The 15,297-nt window shown below is 39.8% G+C and overlaps 1 protein-coding gene across 1 annotated transcript in view; it reads left to right on the top strand.

Moving 5' to 3' along the window:
• The window catches only part of LOC116900944, a 176,742-nt gene that overhangs the window by 126,799 nt on the left and 34,646 nt on the right, over window positions 1-15,297 (top strand). The window contains 3 exon segments of the mRNA XM_032902585.1: window positions 83-155; window positions 972-1,027; window positions 4,911-5,872. Of these exon segments, the coding sequence (XP_032758476.1) occupies window positions 83-155; window positions 972-1,027; window positions 4,911-5,872 (1,091 nt within the window).

The following is a 15,297-nucleotide window of genomic DNA, read 5'->3' as shown; positions in this document are numbered from 1 at the left end:
AAATATTTTTTCTCCATATTTTTCATCATATTTTATGGAATATGATTTAACAACCAAATGTTTTGTTTCAAATCTCATCCAGGATCCTGTTGAAATAAAAGAGTTTGATACAAATGCAAAATTGGAAAGACAGGAAAGAAAAACATTCACATCAGGTAACTTCACAAAATTATTGTGGAAAGAAGGAATTTTTATTTAAAATTCTAATGAATATTTTAATATACAGATTATACCATTTTTTGCATCAGCATTGCAGTCTTTATTTTTATGATATAAGTTATTAATTTTGAAATTAGTTTTTTGTTTAATTTTTATGCTTCAAATTTTTCATTAATTTTATTTATTTCCTTTATATCCTGATCACAGCTTCTTCCTCCTCCCTCCTCCAGTACCTCCTTTTCCTCCTCTTCTCTGAGGAGAAATTCAGAGGACTATGGTGGAAAGGGAAGTGAACCATTTTAACATATCTAAAATGGAAGAATTATTCTCATTTTTTACTAAATTTTCCTCCAAATGTAAAAAAAGGATTTGTCTTAGATAACAAAAATGTCAGTTTGAGTGAAGTCTAAGGAAAGTATTGGCAATCTTATGAAAATGATTTATAAATGAGTACATTTTTAGGTATTTCTACTTTTATATTTCTGTAACCTAATTTCAACCCCAAATACCCATATTTGTTAGGAGATCTACTGGAGTTAAGAAAGTGTAAAATTTCCCACAGTATAAAAATACCATCTCGCACATTTTTAATTTTGTATACATACTAGCCTAAAGACAAAGCACTTTAAGATCTCAGATATTTGAAGATAACTTTAGCAAGAAAAGTAAGATCCTTTCACATTTGTCACTGTCACTTTCTTTTTATTGAAAATAGATTCTTCAATAATACATTTTGATTATAATTATAATCTATGATATTTTCTTTAATGTTGTTTGTGGGATAACTAAGGATGTTTATTTATTATGAACAGTGATGATAGAAGATGATCAAAACCTGCGTGATGGCAGCAAACATAAGCAGCCACTGGTATGTCAACAGTCAATTTAAAAATCTTAACATAAACACACTTTTCTTTCATCAAAAACAATGTGAAATAGAACTAATAGCATTATATTTTAAACTTCTCAATGGAAAAAAGGTTATAATTTCATACTTTATTATAAAAGTCATTAAATGGTAAGTGTTTCCTTCTTGGCGGATTATAGTTACTGTCGAGGTACAATCGATAAACTTCAAGGTAGGTAACACCTATGGATTCTGCTAGAATCTCTGCACATGTAAGGTCAGGGGTTTCTTCCATGTTGATGCAGACTCATGTGTCCATCAAACAAGGACAGTTTCAATAGAAAACTGTGTAAAAACCATGAAGAGGTGCTTAAATATCATCATGCTTCATCGTTCTCATTTGCTTTTACTAAACCAAGGTTACTACTGGCATACCTTCTGATGTACTCGCTTATCTCTACACAAAGATGAGGAAAAAAAACAAGTTGTTTGCATTTTTTCTGTAAAAACATATGTTTTTTATTAAACTACTTTTTCTATTTACATTCCAAATGTTGCCTTCCTTCCCGACCCCCCGTCCGGAGTTCTTCATTCCAAACCCCAGCCCTTTGCCTCTGAGAGGGTGCTCCCTCATCTAACCACCTACCCACTGCCTTTACCTACCTACTCCCAACGCACCCCCAACACCCCACAGCATATCCTTTTCATGGAGCATCGAGTCTAGACAACACTAAGCTCATATCTTCCGCTGAGGCCAGACAAGGCCATCCTCTGCTACATTCGTGCTGGAGGCCATGGACTAGCCCATGAATGTTCTTTGGTTGGTGGCCTAGCCTCTGGAAGTTCTGACGGGTCTGGGTTAGTTGGTACTATTGGTCTTTCGATGGGTTTGCAATCCTCTTTAGCGCCTTTAATCTGTCCCTCAACTCTTCCACAGGGGTCTCTTGACCTCAGTCCAATGGTTGGCTTTAAGTATCTGCATCTGTCAAAGTCAGATGCTGGTAGAGCCTCTCAGAGGACAGCCAGGATAGGCTCCATTCTGCAAGTATAACATAGCATCAGTAAAAGTGCCAGGGTTTGGTGCCTGCCCATGGTTGGATCCCTAGTTGGGCCAATCACTAGATAACCTTTCCTTCAGTCTCTGCTCCTGCTCCATTTTTGACCCTTCATTTTTTTTTAAGACAGGAACAATTCAGGGTCAAAAATTTTAAAAGTAGGTGGCTGGCTTTGTCCCTCCAATGGGAACCCTGTCTATATATTATTCCTTCAGGTTCCATCTCCCGACATTTGGGCATTTTGGCTAAGGTCATCCCCATTGAATCCTGGGAGCCTCTCATATCCAAGGTCTCTGGGACTTTAGACAGGTTCACCCTGCCCACCCATGCCCCTCAGCTGCATATTTTCATTCCTACTCCTGGTCCTCTGAGTTTCTCTTCTGTCTGCCCCACACCCGATCCTGCCCCCCTTTCCCTTCCTCCTCCCCTCTCTCACCCAGCCTCTGCCTCCAATTATTATATTCTGACTAGGATTGAAGCATACCCAGTTGGGCCATCCTTCTTGTTAAACTTCATATGGTCTGTTTTTTATCATGCTATTCTGTACTTTGTGGCTCATATTCACGTATCAGTAAGTACATACCATGTATGTATTATTGTGTCTGGGTTACCTCACTCTGGGTGATACTTTCTAGTTCCATCCTTTGGCCTGCAAAGTTTTTAATAGCTGAATAGCATTCTATTATGCAAATGAACCACATTTTCTTTATTTACTCTTCAGTTTGAAGTATAACTGTGTTGTTTCCAGGTTCTAGCTATCACAGCTAAACCTGCTATGAAGAGAGTGGAGCACATGTTCTTGTGGTCGGGTGGAACATCTTTTGGGTATATGCCCAGGAGAGGTATATTTGGGTCTTTGGGTAGAACTATTTCTAATTTTCAGAGGAAATGCTAGCTTGATTTCCAGAGTGATTGTTCCAGTTTGCAATCCCCCCAGCAGTGGAGGAGTGTTCCTCTTTCTCTACATCCTGGAAAGCATGTGCTGTCACTTGAGTTTTTGATCTTAGCTATTCTGATTGGTGTGAGGTGGAATCCCAGGGTGTTTTGATTTACATTTTTCTGATGACTAAGGATGTTGAATAATTCTTTAAGCCCTTCTCAGCCATTCAAGATTCTTCAATTGAGAATTCTTTGTTTAGCTCTGTACTGCATTTTGTAATTGGGTTATTGAGTTTTCTGGAGTCCTACTTCTTGAGTTCTTTCTATATTTTGAACTTTATTTAGCTCCTTATCTGATGTAGTATTACTGAAGATCTTCCAATCTGTAAATTGCCATTGTCTTATTGACATTGTCCTTTCCCTTACAGAAGCTTTCCAGTTTCATGAGATCTCATTTGTCAATTGTTGATCTTAGAATCTGGGCCATGGTGCTTTGTTTGATAAAATTTTCCATGTGCCCATATGTTCGTGGCTCTTTCCCACTTTCTCTTCTATTAGATTTAGTGTATCTGGTTTTATGTGGAGGTTCTTGATCCATTTGGACTTGAGCTTTGTACAAGGTGATAATTATGGATCAACTTGCATTCTTCTACTGCAGACAGCCAGTTAGACTGGCACAATTTGTTAAATAATGCTTTTTTATTGTTTTTCTTTTTTTCTCCACTGTATAGTTTTGGCTTTTTTGTCAAAGATCAAATATTAACTTAGACAACTTTTATGTTGTTTTCCAATTGGCAAGCTGGTTTTATTTAAGAAATCCAGTGAGAATGTTATGGGTCAAAAGAAATAATGGAGGGAGGGCATAAAGTATATTTATGTTTGAGAATTGTAAGAAATATCCCCAGCCAATCAAGTCCATTTGATGTTGTTTTATCACTTTCATTTTGTTTTACTCAAAATATTATCATGTATAGTTGTAACATGATTTACCATATTTTTAAGACAAGAGTTTATAATTCTATACACTTCTATTTCTACCCCTAAATCTAAATCAGCCATTTCTTTTATATGGTTTTATTTGTAAATTCTGGTACATATTGTTTCATCACATTAGCATATTAAAATTTTGGCTAAAATTTTGAGATAATACTCCAAAATACAAGGCTAAATTGTGATCTATATACAGCTAAGGATAGTGGAAAAAACATCCAGAAACATTCTTAAAGTAGAATTGGGTTCAGCTCCCCATGTTTCCAAACAAAAGAAAAAAAATCAAATGGCTTTGTCAGATACACTGTTTAATTAAAGTGGATAACTTGGTGAATTTTATAGATGGATTCTGAAGCTAACATAGGTGATAAGATTGCTTCCTAGTTATCAGATGTTATAGTGAACAAGTGTGAAATTTGAAAATTATCATAATTTCCAAATTATCATACTGAGACCTCTTAAGTGTCAATCTGTTCAATGTGTTGGGGCATACTTTTCTTTATTTCTTTGAGTACCTTTGGGTTTTTGTTACCATGAGATCCAAGTGAAAAAGGAAGGATCATAAAAGGCTCTGTGGAAGAAATATAATACAGAGCTAGGAGACCTTCCTTTGTTGTAGAAGAATCAAATGTCACAACTGTAAATGTAGCTTTTAATGTTAAACATCTCTAGCACAGTTTATCTTCTATATCAGTTATACAGGAGTTAGAAATATTAGTCGGCAAAGAACACATGGAGTTTCCCATCCCATGTAAGGGAAAGCTCAAAAGGAACTGCGTCCTATGCAGCAATTAAAAATAAAATACTTTCACTCAGAAATAAATGAAACACAATCCCCCAAACTTTCCATTACCACTTTTGGGAAACTGAGCACCAAAATGTTTTATGAAGCAAATTCATATAATTCAAGTCAACTCATAAAGACTATTGGGAGGGGCTCTTTATAATGAAAAAGAAATGGTATTCAACTCTCATTAAAGGTTGAAGCAACGAGGAAGAAAGATAAAAGCAACGAAACAGAAGATGCGACTCAATCCTCTGGCTCTTCATTAGCTACTACCGCTCATGCTATCTCTACTGCTTCCGTCGTTGCTGCTATTGTTGCAGCAACCGTTGTTGCTGCAGCTGCTCCAGCTGCTGCAGTTGCTGCTGCCTCTGCTGCCGTAGCTGCAGTTGTTGCTGCCACTGCTCCTGCTGCTGCTGCAGTTGCTTCTGCCACTGTGGCTGTTGATGCTCTTGCTGATGTTGCTCCTGAGGCTGCACTTGACAGTTCTGCTGTACCTGTTGCTGCTGCGACTGCTGCCGTTGCTGCTGCTGTTCCTGCTGCGGCTGCGGCCGGTGCCCCAGATGCGGCCCCTGCTGTGGTTTCTGCTGCTGCCGCTGCGGCTGCTGCCGCTGTTGCAGTGACTTCAGTGGCTGCTGCTTCTCTCACTGCTGTTTCTGCTGCTTCTGTTGCTGCGGTGGTTGCTGTTGCTGTCACTGCAGCAGCTGGCTCCGATGCTCCCACTGTTGCTCCTGCTACTGCTGCTGTTGCTGCTGTTGCTGCTGCTACTGGTCCTGCGGCTGCTGCTGCTCTTGTGGCTTCTGTTGCTGCTACTGCTGTCACACCTTGTGTTCCTCCTGCTGCTCCATCGTCAGCTGCAGCCCCTTCTACTGTTGCTGCTGCTACTGCTGCTGCTGCTGCGGTTGTTACTTATGCTGCTGCTTCACCTGCTGTAGCCGCTGCTGCAGCAGCAGCTGTTGCTATCGCTGTTTCTGTTCCTACAGGTGCTACTGCTGCTGTTACAGCTGTAGCATCTTCCGATACTCCCACTGCTGTACCCGCTGCTGCTGCTGCTGCTGCAGCTGCTGCTTCTACAAAACGAAGACCCAGTCCACAAAGAAAGTATGTGAAGGAGAGAAGGCAGCAATCCCCTGTTGAGGAAGCAGAGGAGCAAGATGGGTAAGACCAGGAAGATTTGATACTAGATATTGGTTCTGCCCTTTAAATAAATTCTAATTTGTAAGAATTTGCATATCTTAATATATGGTTTATCTGGGGATAATCTTGAATGGATAGCCAAAAGTCAACCAACCAACCACCATAGCAAAATATCTAAACATAAATAATAAAATTAGGTACCATTGTTTCCAATTAACATTGATGTATTTTGTTCAGAAGACAACTAGAGCTGTCAAATTTAAGGGAAAATTATTTAGAAACTATTGGGTATATCAATTGTGTGTCATGATTTAGTAGCAGTGATAAACCCTTTCAAAAATATCACTTTTCTAACGATTTCACTTTTGGGAATGGGTTATTTTATAATAAAAAAACACATACACACTGAAAATATATATTATAATGTCAGGTTTAGTAGAAAAGTTGACACGTGATACATATTAAACTTAGTTCAAGAATATTTAGTAAACTTATTTTAATTGTATATATAGGCATATGCGCATGAAACAAGGATAATTATTTAAGCATAATCAAGTCATAGAGTTGTACTAAAAAAATCATCAGTAAGAAACTAAATTACCATATCCATATAAAAATATGTAGTACATGAATATTTAAAGATGAGTTTCAAAATATAGTGGCCTCATTATTTCACAATTAAAATATGCTAGAAAACTCCACTTTGATAGTGTGTTTCAAGCATATTTTGTTCTACTTCTACAACATCTGGAGAATTGCAAAAGGAAGTTGTTTTCTAGAATGAAATTCTATTTCCTAATTAACAGAAGTATTAGTTTTTAGATCCATCTGTTTCTTCCCATTGATTGTGTGTTGTGTTGATAATTGAAACCCGAAATTATGTTTGGTGTTGCTTTAAAGGATTGTATCCAGGGAAAATGATACATCCATAAACGCTTCTGTTGAACATTCTCTGTTGATATTCAGTGCTGGTTTGTGCCTTGAAGTTTACTATCAGTTATCAGAGTGTTGTGCTCATTTTCTTTGTTTTCTTTCAAGTGGGCAGATAGATGTTTACCCTTTTTACTCTTGATCCACGAGTTCCTTTATCAGTAAGGCCTATTTGTTGGAGTTCTCGAATAATTGGATATATTTTTGTTAATGCACTAAGCCAATCTTCCTATCTTTACTAGCATTCAAGACTCGTTATTTTGGATCATTAGGGTTACTACTGAAGATGTTGACTAATGACTGCAATCTCATTGCATCAACTTCTGGTGTGTTGCATTATTATTGATTTCCTTTGTTGTCTTCGGTTAGAAACAGGAGCTATGCTGATTTCTCTTATTGGACATGATAGATTTGTTCCCAACTGTTTGTTCAGATATTGCTCCCATGAAATTTATTCTTTCCTGTGTTGCATAATTGGGAAACTTTCTTTCCTCCATGTAGAGTATTTATTTAACTATCTTCTGCTGTGTTGGCCTAGTGATAAGGAACTGTTGTGTGTTTGTCTTGAAATAACCTACAAAGTCTACTTGATCATGATGGATGATCATTTTGATGGGTTCTTGGATTTGGTTTGTGAGAATTACATTGAGTATTTTTGCATCAATATGCATAAGGGAAATTGGTCTGAAGTTCTCTTTCTTTGTTGGATATTTCTGTAGTTTAGGTATAAGCATAACTGTAGCTTCACAGAAGGAATTGGGTCATCCTCCTGTTTCTATTTTGTGGAATAATTTGGAAAACATTGGTGTGAGGTCTTCTGTGAAAATCTGATAGAATTCTGCACTAAACCCAACTGGTCTTTTTTTTGGGGGGGGGAGACTTTTAATAACTGCTTCTATTTCTTTAGGAGTTATGGGACTGTTTAGACGGTTTATCTGATCCTGATTTAAATTTGGTTCCTGGTATCTATCTAGAAAATTGTCCACTTCATTCAGATTTTCCAGTTTTGTTGAACATAGGCTTTTGTAGTATGATCTGATGATTTTTTTCCATTTCTTCAGATTCTGTTGCTATGTCTCCCTTTTTACTTTTCTTTATGTTTTTATTTACATTTCAAAATTTATTCCCTTTCCCTGATTCCCATCCTTAAGCTTCCTATCCCATCCCCTTCCCTTTCTTCTAAAATAGTGTTACCCTTTCTCAAACAACCCTGTTTCTACTTCCCCACCCTGACATTCCCCTACACTGGGGGTTCCAGCCTTGACAGGAGCAAGTGTGTCTCCTCCATTGGTGCCCAACATGGACATCCTCTGCAACATATGCAGTTGCAGTCATGGATCTGTCCAGGTGCATTCTTTTTTTTTTTTTTTTTTTTTTTTTTTTTTTTATAGATTTTTTTTTATTAACTTGAGTATTTCTTATGTACATTTGGCAAACATCCCTTCCCTCCCCCCTTCCTTATGGGTGTTCCTCCCCACCCTCCCCCCCCATTGCCGCCCCCCCCGACAGTCTAGTTCACTGGGGTTCAGTCTTAGCAGGACCAGGGCTTCTCCTTCCACTGGTGCTCTTACTAGGATATTCATTGCTACCTATGAGGTCAGAGTCCAGGGTCAGTCCATGTATAGTCTTTAGGTAGTGGCTTAGTCCCTGGAAGCTCTGGTTGCTTGGCATTGTTGTACATATGGAGTCTCAAGCCCCTTCAAGCTCTTCCAGTTCATTCTCTGATTCCTTCAACGGGGGTCCCGTTCTCAGTTCAGTGGTTTGCTGCTGGCATTCGCCTCTGTATTTGCTGTATTCTGGCTGTGTCTCTCAGGTTCGATCTACATCCGGCTCCTGTCGGTCTGCACTTCTTTGCTTCATCCATCTTGTCTAATTGGGTGGCTCTATATGTATGGGCCACATGTGGGGCAGGCTCTGAATGGGTGTTCCTTCAGTCTCTGTTTTAATCTTTGCCTCTCTCTTCCCTGCCAAGGGTATTCTTGTTCCCCTTTTAAAGAAGGAGTGAAGCCTTCACATTTTGATCATCCGTCTTGAGTTTCATTTGTTCTAGGCCACTAGGGTAATTCAAGCATTTGGGCTAATAGCCACTTATCAGTGAGTGCATACCATGTATGTCTTTCTGTGATTGGGTTAGCTCACTCAGAATGATATTTTCCAGTTCCAACCATTTGCCTACGAATTTCATAAACTCGTTGTTTTTGATAGCTGAGTAATATTCCATTGTGTAGATGTACCACATTTTCTGTATCCATTCCTCTGTTGAAGGGCATCTGGTTCTTTCCAGCTTCTGGCTATTATAAATAAGGCCGATGAACATAGTGGAGCACGTGTCTTTTTATATGTTGGGGCATCTTTTGGGTATATGCCCAAGAGAGGTATAGCTGGATCCTCAGGCAGTTCAATGTCCAATTTTCTGAGGAACCTCCAGACTGATTTCCAGAATGGTTGTACCAGTCTGCAATCCCACCAACAATGGAGGAGTGTTCCTCTTTCTCCACATCCTCGCCAGCATTTGCTGTCACCTGAGTTTTTGATCTTAGCCATTCTCACTGGTGTGAGGTGAAATCTCAGGGTTGTTTTGATTTGCATTTCCCTGATGACTAAAGATGTTGAACATTTCTTTAGGTGTTTCTCAGCCATTCGGCATTCCTCAGCTGTGAATTCTTTGTTTAGCTCTGAACCCCATTTTTTAATAGGGTTATTTGTCTCCCTGCGGTCTAACTTTTTGAGTTCTTTGTATATTTTGGATATAAGGCCTCTATCTGTTGTAGGATTGGTAAAGATCTTTTCCCAATTGCCGTTTTGTCCTAACCACAGTGTCCTTTGCCTTACAGAAGCTTTGCAGTTTTATGAGATCCCATTTGTCGATTCTTGATCTTAGAGCATAAGCCATTGGTGTCTTGTTCAGGAATTTTTTTCCAGTGCCCATGTGTTCCAGATGCTTCCCTAGTTTTTCTTCTATTAGTTTGAGTGTGTCTGGTTTGATGTGGAGGTCCTTGATCCACTTGGACTTAAGCTTTGTACAGGGTGATAAGCATGGATCGATCTGCATTCTTCTACATGTTGACCTCCAGTTGAACCAGCACCATTTGCTGAAAATGCTATCTTTTTTCCATTGGATGGATTTGGCTCCTTTGTCAAAAATCAAGTGACCATAGGTGTGTGGGTTCATTTCTGGGTCTTCAATTCTATTCCATTGGTCTATCTGTCTGTCTCTGTACCAATACCATGCAGTTTTTATCACAATTGCTCTGTAATACTGCTTGAGTTCAGGGATAGTGATTCCCCCCGAAGTCCTTTTATTGTTGAGCATAGTTTTAGCTATCCTGGGTTTTGTTATTCCAGATGAATTTGCAAATTGTTCTGTCTAACTCTTTGAAGAATTGGATTGGTATTTTGATGGGGATTGCATTGAATCTGTAGATCGCTTTTTGGCAGAATGGCCATTTTACTATATTAATCCTGCCAATCCATGAGCATGGGAGATCTTTCCATCTTCTGAGGTCTTCTTCAATTTCTTTCTTCAGAGTCTTGAAGTTCTTGTTGTACAAATCTTTTACTTGCTTGGTTAAAGTCACACCGAGGTACTTTATATTATTTGGGTCTATTATGAAGGGTGTCGTTTCCCTAATTTCTTTCTCGCTTGTTTTCTCTTTTGTGTAGAGGAAGGCTACTGATTTATTTGAGTTAATTTTATACCCAGCCACTTTGCTGAAGTTGTTTATCAGCTTTAGTAGTTCTCTGGTGGAACTTTTGGGATCACTTAAATATACTATCATATCATCTGCAAATAGTGATATTTTGACTTCTTCTTTTCCGATCTGTATCCCTTGACCTCCTTTTTGTTGTCTGATTGCTCTGGCTAGAACTTCAAGAACTATATTGAATAAGTAGGGGAGAGTGGGCAGCCTTGTCTAGTCCCTGATTTTAGTGGGATTGCTTCAAGTTTCTCTCCATTTAGTTTAATGTTAGCCACTGGTTTGCTGTATATGGCTTTTACTATGTTTAGGTATGGGCCTTGATTCCTATTCTTTCCAGGACTTTTTATCATGAAGGGTGTTGAATTTTGTCAAATGCTTTTCAGCATCTAATGAAATGATCATGTGGTTTTGTTCTTTCAGTTTGTTTATATAATGGATCACGTTGATGGTTTTCCAGATATTAAACCATCCCTGCATGCCTGGGATGAAGCCTACTTGATCATGGTGGATGATTGTTTTGATGTGCTCTTGGATTCGGTTTGCCAGAATTTTGTTGAGTATTTTATGTCGATGTTCATAAGGGAAATTGGTCTGAAGTTCTCTTTCTTTGTTGGGTCTTTGTGTGGTTTAGGTATAAGAGTAATTGTGGCTTCATAGAAGGAGTTCGGGTAGTGCTCCATCTGTTTCAATTTTGTGGAATAGTTTGGATAATATTGGTATGAGGTCTTCTATGAAGGTCTGATAGAATTCTGCACTAAACCCGTCTGGACCTGGGCTCTTTTTGGTTGGGAGACCTTTAATGACTGCTTCTATTTCCTTAGGAGTTATGGGGTTGTTTAACTGGTTTATCTGTTCCTGATTTAACTTCGGTACCTGGTATCTGTCTAGGAAATTGTCCATTTCCTGCAGATTTTCAAGTTTTGTTGAGTATAGGCTTTTATAGTAAGATCTGATGATATTTTGAATTTCCTCTGAATCTGTAGTTATGTCTCCTTTTCATTTCTGATTTTGTTAATTTGGACACACTCTCTGTGTCCTCTCGTTAGTCTGGCTAAGGGTTTATCTATCTTGTTGATTTTCTCAAAGAACCAACTTTTGGTTCTGTTGATTCTTTCTATGGTCCTTTTTTGTTTCTACTTGGTTGATTTGGCTCTGAGTTTGATTATTTCCTGCCTTCTACTCCTCCTGGGTGTATTTGCTTCTTTTTTGTTCTAGAGCTTTTTAGGTGTGCTGTCAAGCTGCTGACATATGCTCTTTCCTGTTTTTTTCTGCAGGCACTCAGCGCTATGAGTTTTCCTCTTAGCACAGCTTTCATCGTGTCCCATAAGTTTGGGTATGTTGTACCTTCATTTTCATTAAATTCTAAAAAGTTTTTAATTTCTTTCTTTATTTCTTCCTTGACCAGGTTATCATTGAGTAGAGCATTGTTCAATTTCCACGTATATGTGGGCATTCTTCCCTTATTGTTATTGAAGACCAGCTTTAGGCCGTGGTGGTCCGATAGCACGCATGGGATTATTTCTATCTTTCTGTACCTGTTGAGGCCAGTTTTTTGACCAATTATATGGTCAATTTTGGAGAAAGTACCATGAGGAGCTGAGAAGAAGGTATATCCTTTTGCATTAGGGTAGAACGTTCTATAAATATCCGTTAAGTCCATTTGGCTCATGACTTCTCTTAGTCTGTCACGTCTCTGTTTAATTTCTGTTTCCATGATCTGTCCATTGATGAGAGGGGTGTTGAAGTCTCCTACTATTATTGTGTGAGGTGCAATGTGTGTTTTGAGCTTTAGTAAGGTTTCTTTTTACGTATGTAGGTGCCCCTTGTATTTGGGGCATAGATATTTAGGATTGAGAGTTCATCTTGGTGGATTTTTCCTTTGATAAATATAAAGTGTCCTTCCTTATCTTTTTTGATGACTTTTAGTTGAAAATTGACTTTATTTGATATTAGAATGGCTACTCCAGCTTGCTTCTTCCGACCATTTGCCTGGAAAGTTGTTTTCCAGCCTTTCACTCTGAGGTAGTGTCTGTCTTTGTCTCTGAGGTGTGTTTCCTGTAGGCAGCAGAATGCAGGGTCCTCGTTGCGTATCCAGTTTGTTAATCTATGTCTTTTTATTGGGGAGTTGAGGCCATTGATGTTGAGAGATATTAAGGAATAGTGATTATTGCTTCCTGTTATATTCATACGTGGATGTGTTATGTTTGTGTGCTTTTCTTCTCTTTGTTTTGTTGCCAAAACGATTAGTTTCTTGCCTCTTCTTGGGTATAGCTTGCCTCCTTATGTTGGGCTTTACCATTTATTATCCTTTGTAGTGCTGGATTTGTAGAAAGATATTGTGTAAATTTGGTTTTGTCATGGAATATCTTGGTTTCTCCATCTATGTTAATTGAGAGTTTTGCAGGATACAGTAGCCTGGGCTGGCATTTGTGTTCTCTTAGGGTTGTATGACATCAGTCCAGGATCTTCTGGCCTTCATAGTTTCTGGCGAAAAGTCTGGTGTGATTCTGATAGGTCTGCCTTTATATGTTACTTGACCTTTTTCCCTTACTGCTTTTTTTAATATTCTTTCCTTATTTTGTGCGTTTGGTGTTTTGACTATTATGTGACGGGAGGTGTTTCTTTTCTGGTCTAATCTATTTGGAGTTCTGTAGGCTTCTTGTATGCCTATGGGTATCTCTTTTTTTAGGTTAGGGAAGTTTTCTTCTATGATTTTGTTGAAGATATGTACTGGTCCTTTGAGCTGGGAGTCTTCACTCTCTTCTATACCTATTATCCTTAGGTTTGATCTTCTCATTGAGTCCTGGATTTCCTGTATGTTTTGGACCAGTAGCTTTTTCCGCTTTACATTATCTTTGACAGTTGAGTCAATGATTTCTATGGAATCTTCTGCTCCTGAGATTCTCTCTTCCATCTCTTGTATTCTGTTGGTAAAGCTTGTATCTACAGCTCCTTGTCTCTTCTTTTGGTTTTCTATATCCAGGGTTGTTTCCATGTGTTCTTTCTTGATTGCTTCTATTTCCATTTTTAATTCCTTCCACTGTTTGATTGTGTTTTCCTTTAATTCTTTCAGGGATTTTTTGTGTCTCCCTCTGTATGGGCTTCTACTTGTTTATTTATGTTTTCCTGGAATTCTTTCATGCATTTTTTGATTCCTCTCTGTAGGCTTCTACTTGTTCTCTAAGGGAGTTCATCATGTCTTTCTTGAAGTTCTCCAGCATCATGATCAAATATGATTTTGAATCTAGATCTTGCTTTTCTGGTGTGTTTGGATATTCCATGTTTGTTTTGATGGGAGAATTGGGCTCCGCTTGTGCCATGTTGTCTTGGGTTCTTTTGCCTTGGTTCCTGCGCTTGCCTCTCGCCATCAAATTATCTCTAGTGTTACTTTGTTCTGCTATTTCTGACAGTGGCTAAACTGTCCTATAGGCCTGTGTGTCAGGAGTGCTGTAGACCTGTTTTCCTCTCTTTCAGTCAGTTATGGGGACAGAGTGTTCTGCTTTCGGGCGTGTAGTTTTTCCTTTCTACAGGTCTTCAGCTGTTCCTGTGGACCTGTGCCTTGAGTTCACCAGGCAAGTCACTTGCAGCAGATAAGTTAGTCTTACCTGTGGCCCTGAGGCTGGAGTTCGCTTCATGGGTTCTGCCCACGGGCTCTCCCATGTGGCAGCGACCGGGAAGATCTGTGCCGCCTCTTCCGGGGGCCTCCGTGCACCAGGGTTCCAGATGGCCTCCGGGGTTTTCCTCTGGAATCAGTAATGTGTGCAGAGAGCAGTCTCTTCTGGTTTCGCAGGCGTGTATGCCTCTCTGAAGGTTTAGCTCTCCCTCCCACGGGATTTGGGTGCAGAGAACTGTTTATCCGGTCTGTTTCCTTCAGGTTCCGGCGGTGTCTCAGGCAGGGTTCCTGCTGCTCCTGGGCCCTCCCCCACAGGAACCCAGAGGCCTTGTACAGTTTCCTCTTGGGTCAGGGATGTGGGCAGGGGTGGGCAGTGTTGGTGGTCTCTTCCGCTCTGCAGCCTCAGGAGTGCCCACCCGACCAGGCAGTAAGGTATCTCTCCCACGGGTTCTGGGAGCAGATAGCTGCTGCGGGCGGGGCTCTATCGGTGTGTGGGTGTTTCCGGTGGTGATCAGGACGTGCCCGATCCTAGAGGTATTCTGCCTCTGTTGTCCCGAGTCCACCAGGCAAGTCACTTGCAGCAGATAAGTTAGTCTTACCTGTGGCCCCGAGGCTCGAGTTCGCTCGCGGGGTTCTGCCCACGGGCTCCCAGGTGCATTCTTTGGGTGATGGTTTAGTCCCTGGGAGCTCTGGTTGGTTGGTATTGTTCTTATGGGGTTGCAAATCCCTTCAGATCCTTCAATCCTTTCTCTAATTCCTCCAACAGGTACCCTGTTCTCAGCTCAATTGTTTGCTTCTAGCATTTGCTTCTGTATTTGTCACACTCTGCCTCTCAGGAGACAGCTATATTGGACTCCTGACAGCATGTACTTCATACTTCTTCGCTTTATCAATCTTAACTAGCTTTGATGGCTGTGTGTGTGTGTGTGTGTGTGTGTGTGTGTGTGTGTGTGTGTGTGTGTGTCTATGAATGCTGTATATGGCTGGATCACCAGGTGGGGCAGACTCTGAATGGCCATTCATTCCTTCAGTCCCTGCTCCAAACTTTGTCTCCATATCCTCTCCTCTGAATATTTTTGTTCCTCCTTTTAAGGAGGACTGAGGAAAGCACACTTTGGTTGTCCTTCTTCTTGAGCTTCATGTGGTCTGTGGATTGTCTCTTGGATTCAAGCTTTAGAATACATACCATGTGTGTTCTTTTG

The sequence above is a fragment of the Rattus rattus genome, chromosome 5 (genome assembly GCF_011064425.1).
Source record: "Rattus rattus isolate New Zealand chromosome 5, Rrattus_CSIRO_v1, whole genome shotgun sequence".
NCBI lineage: Eukaryota > Metazoa > Chordata > Mammalia > Rodentia > Muridae > Rattus > Rattus rattus.
Note: the sequence above shows the minus strand (reverse complement) of the source record. Positions and strands in the feature narration are given on the sequence as shown.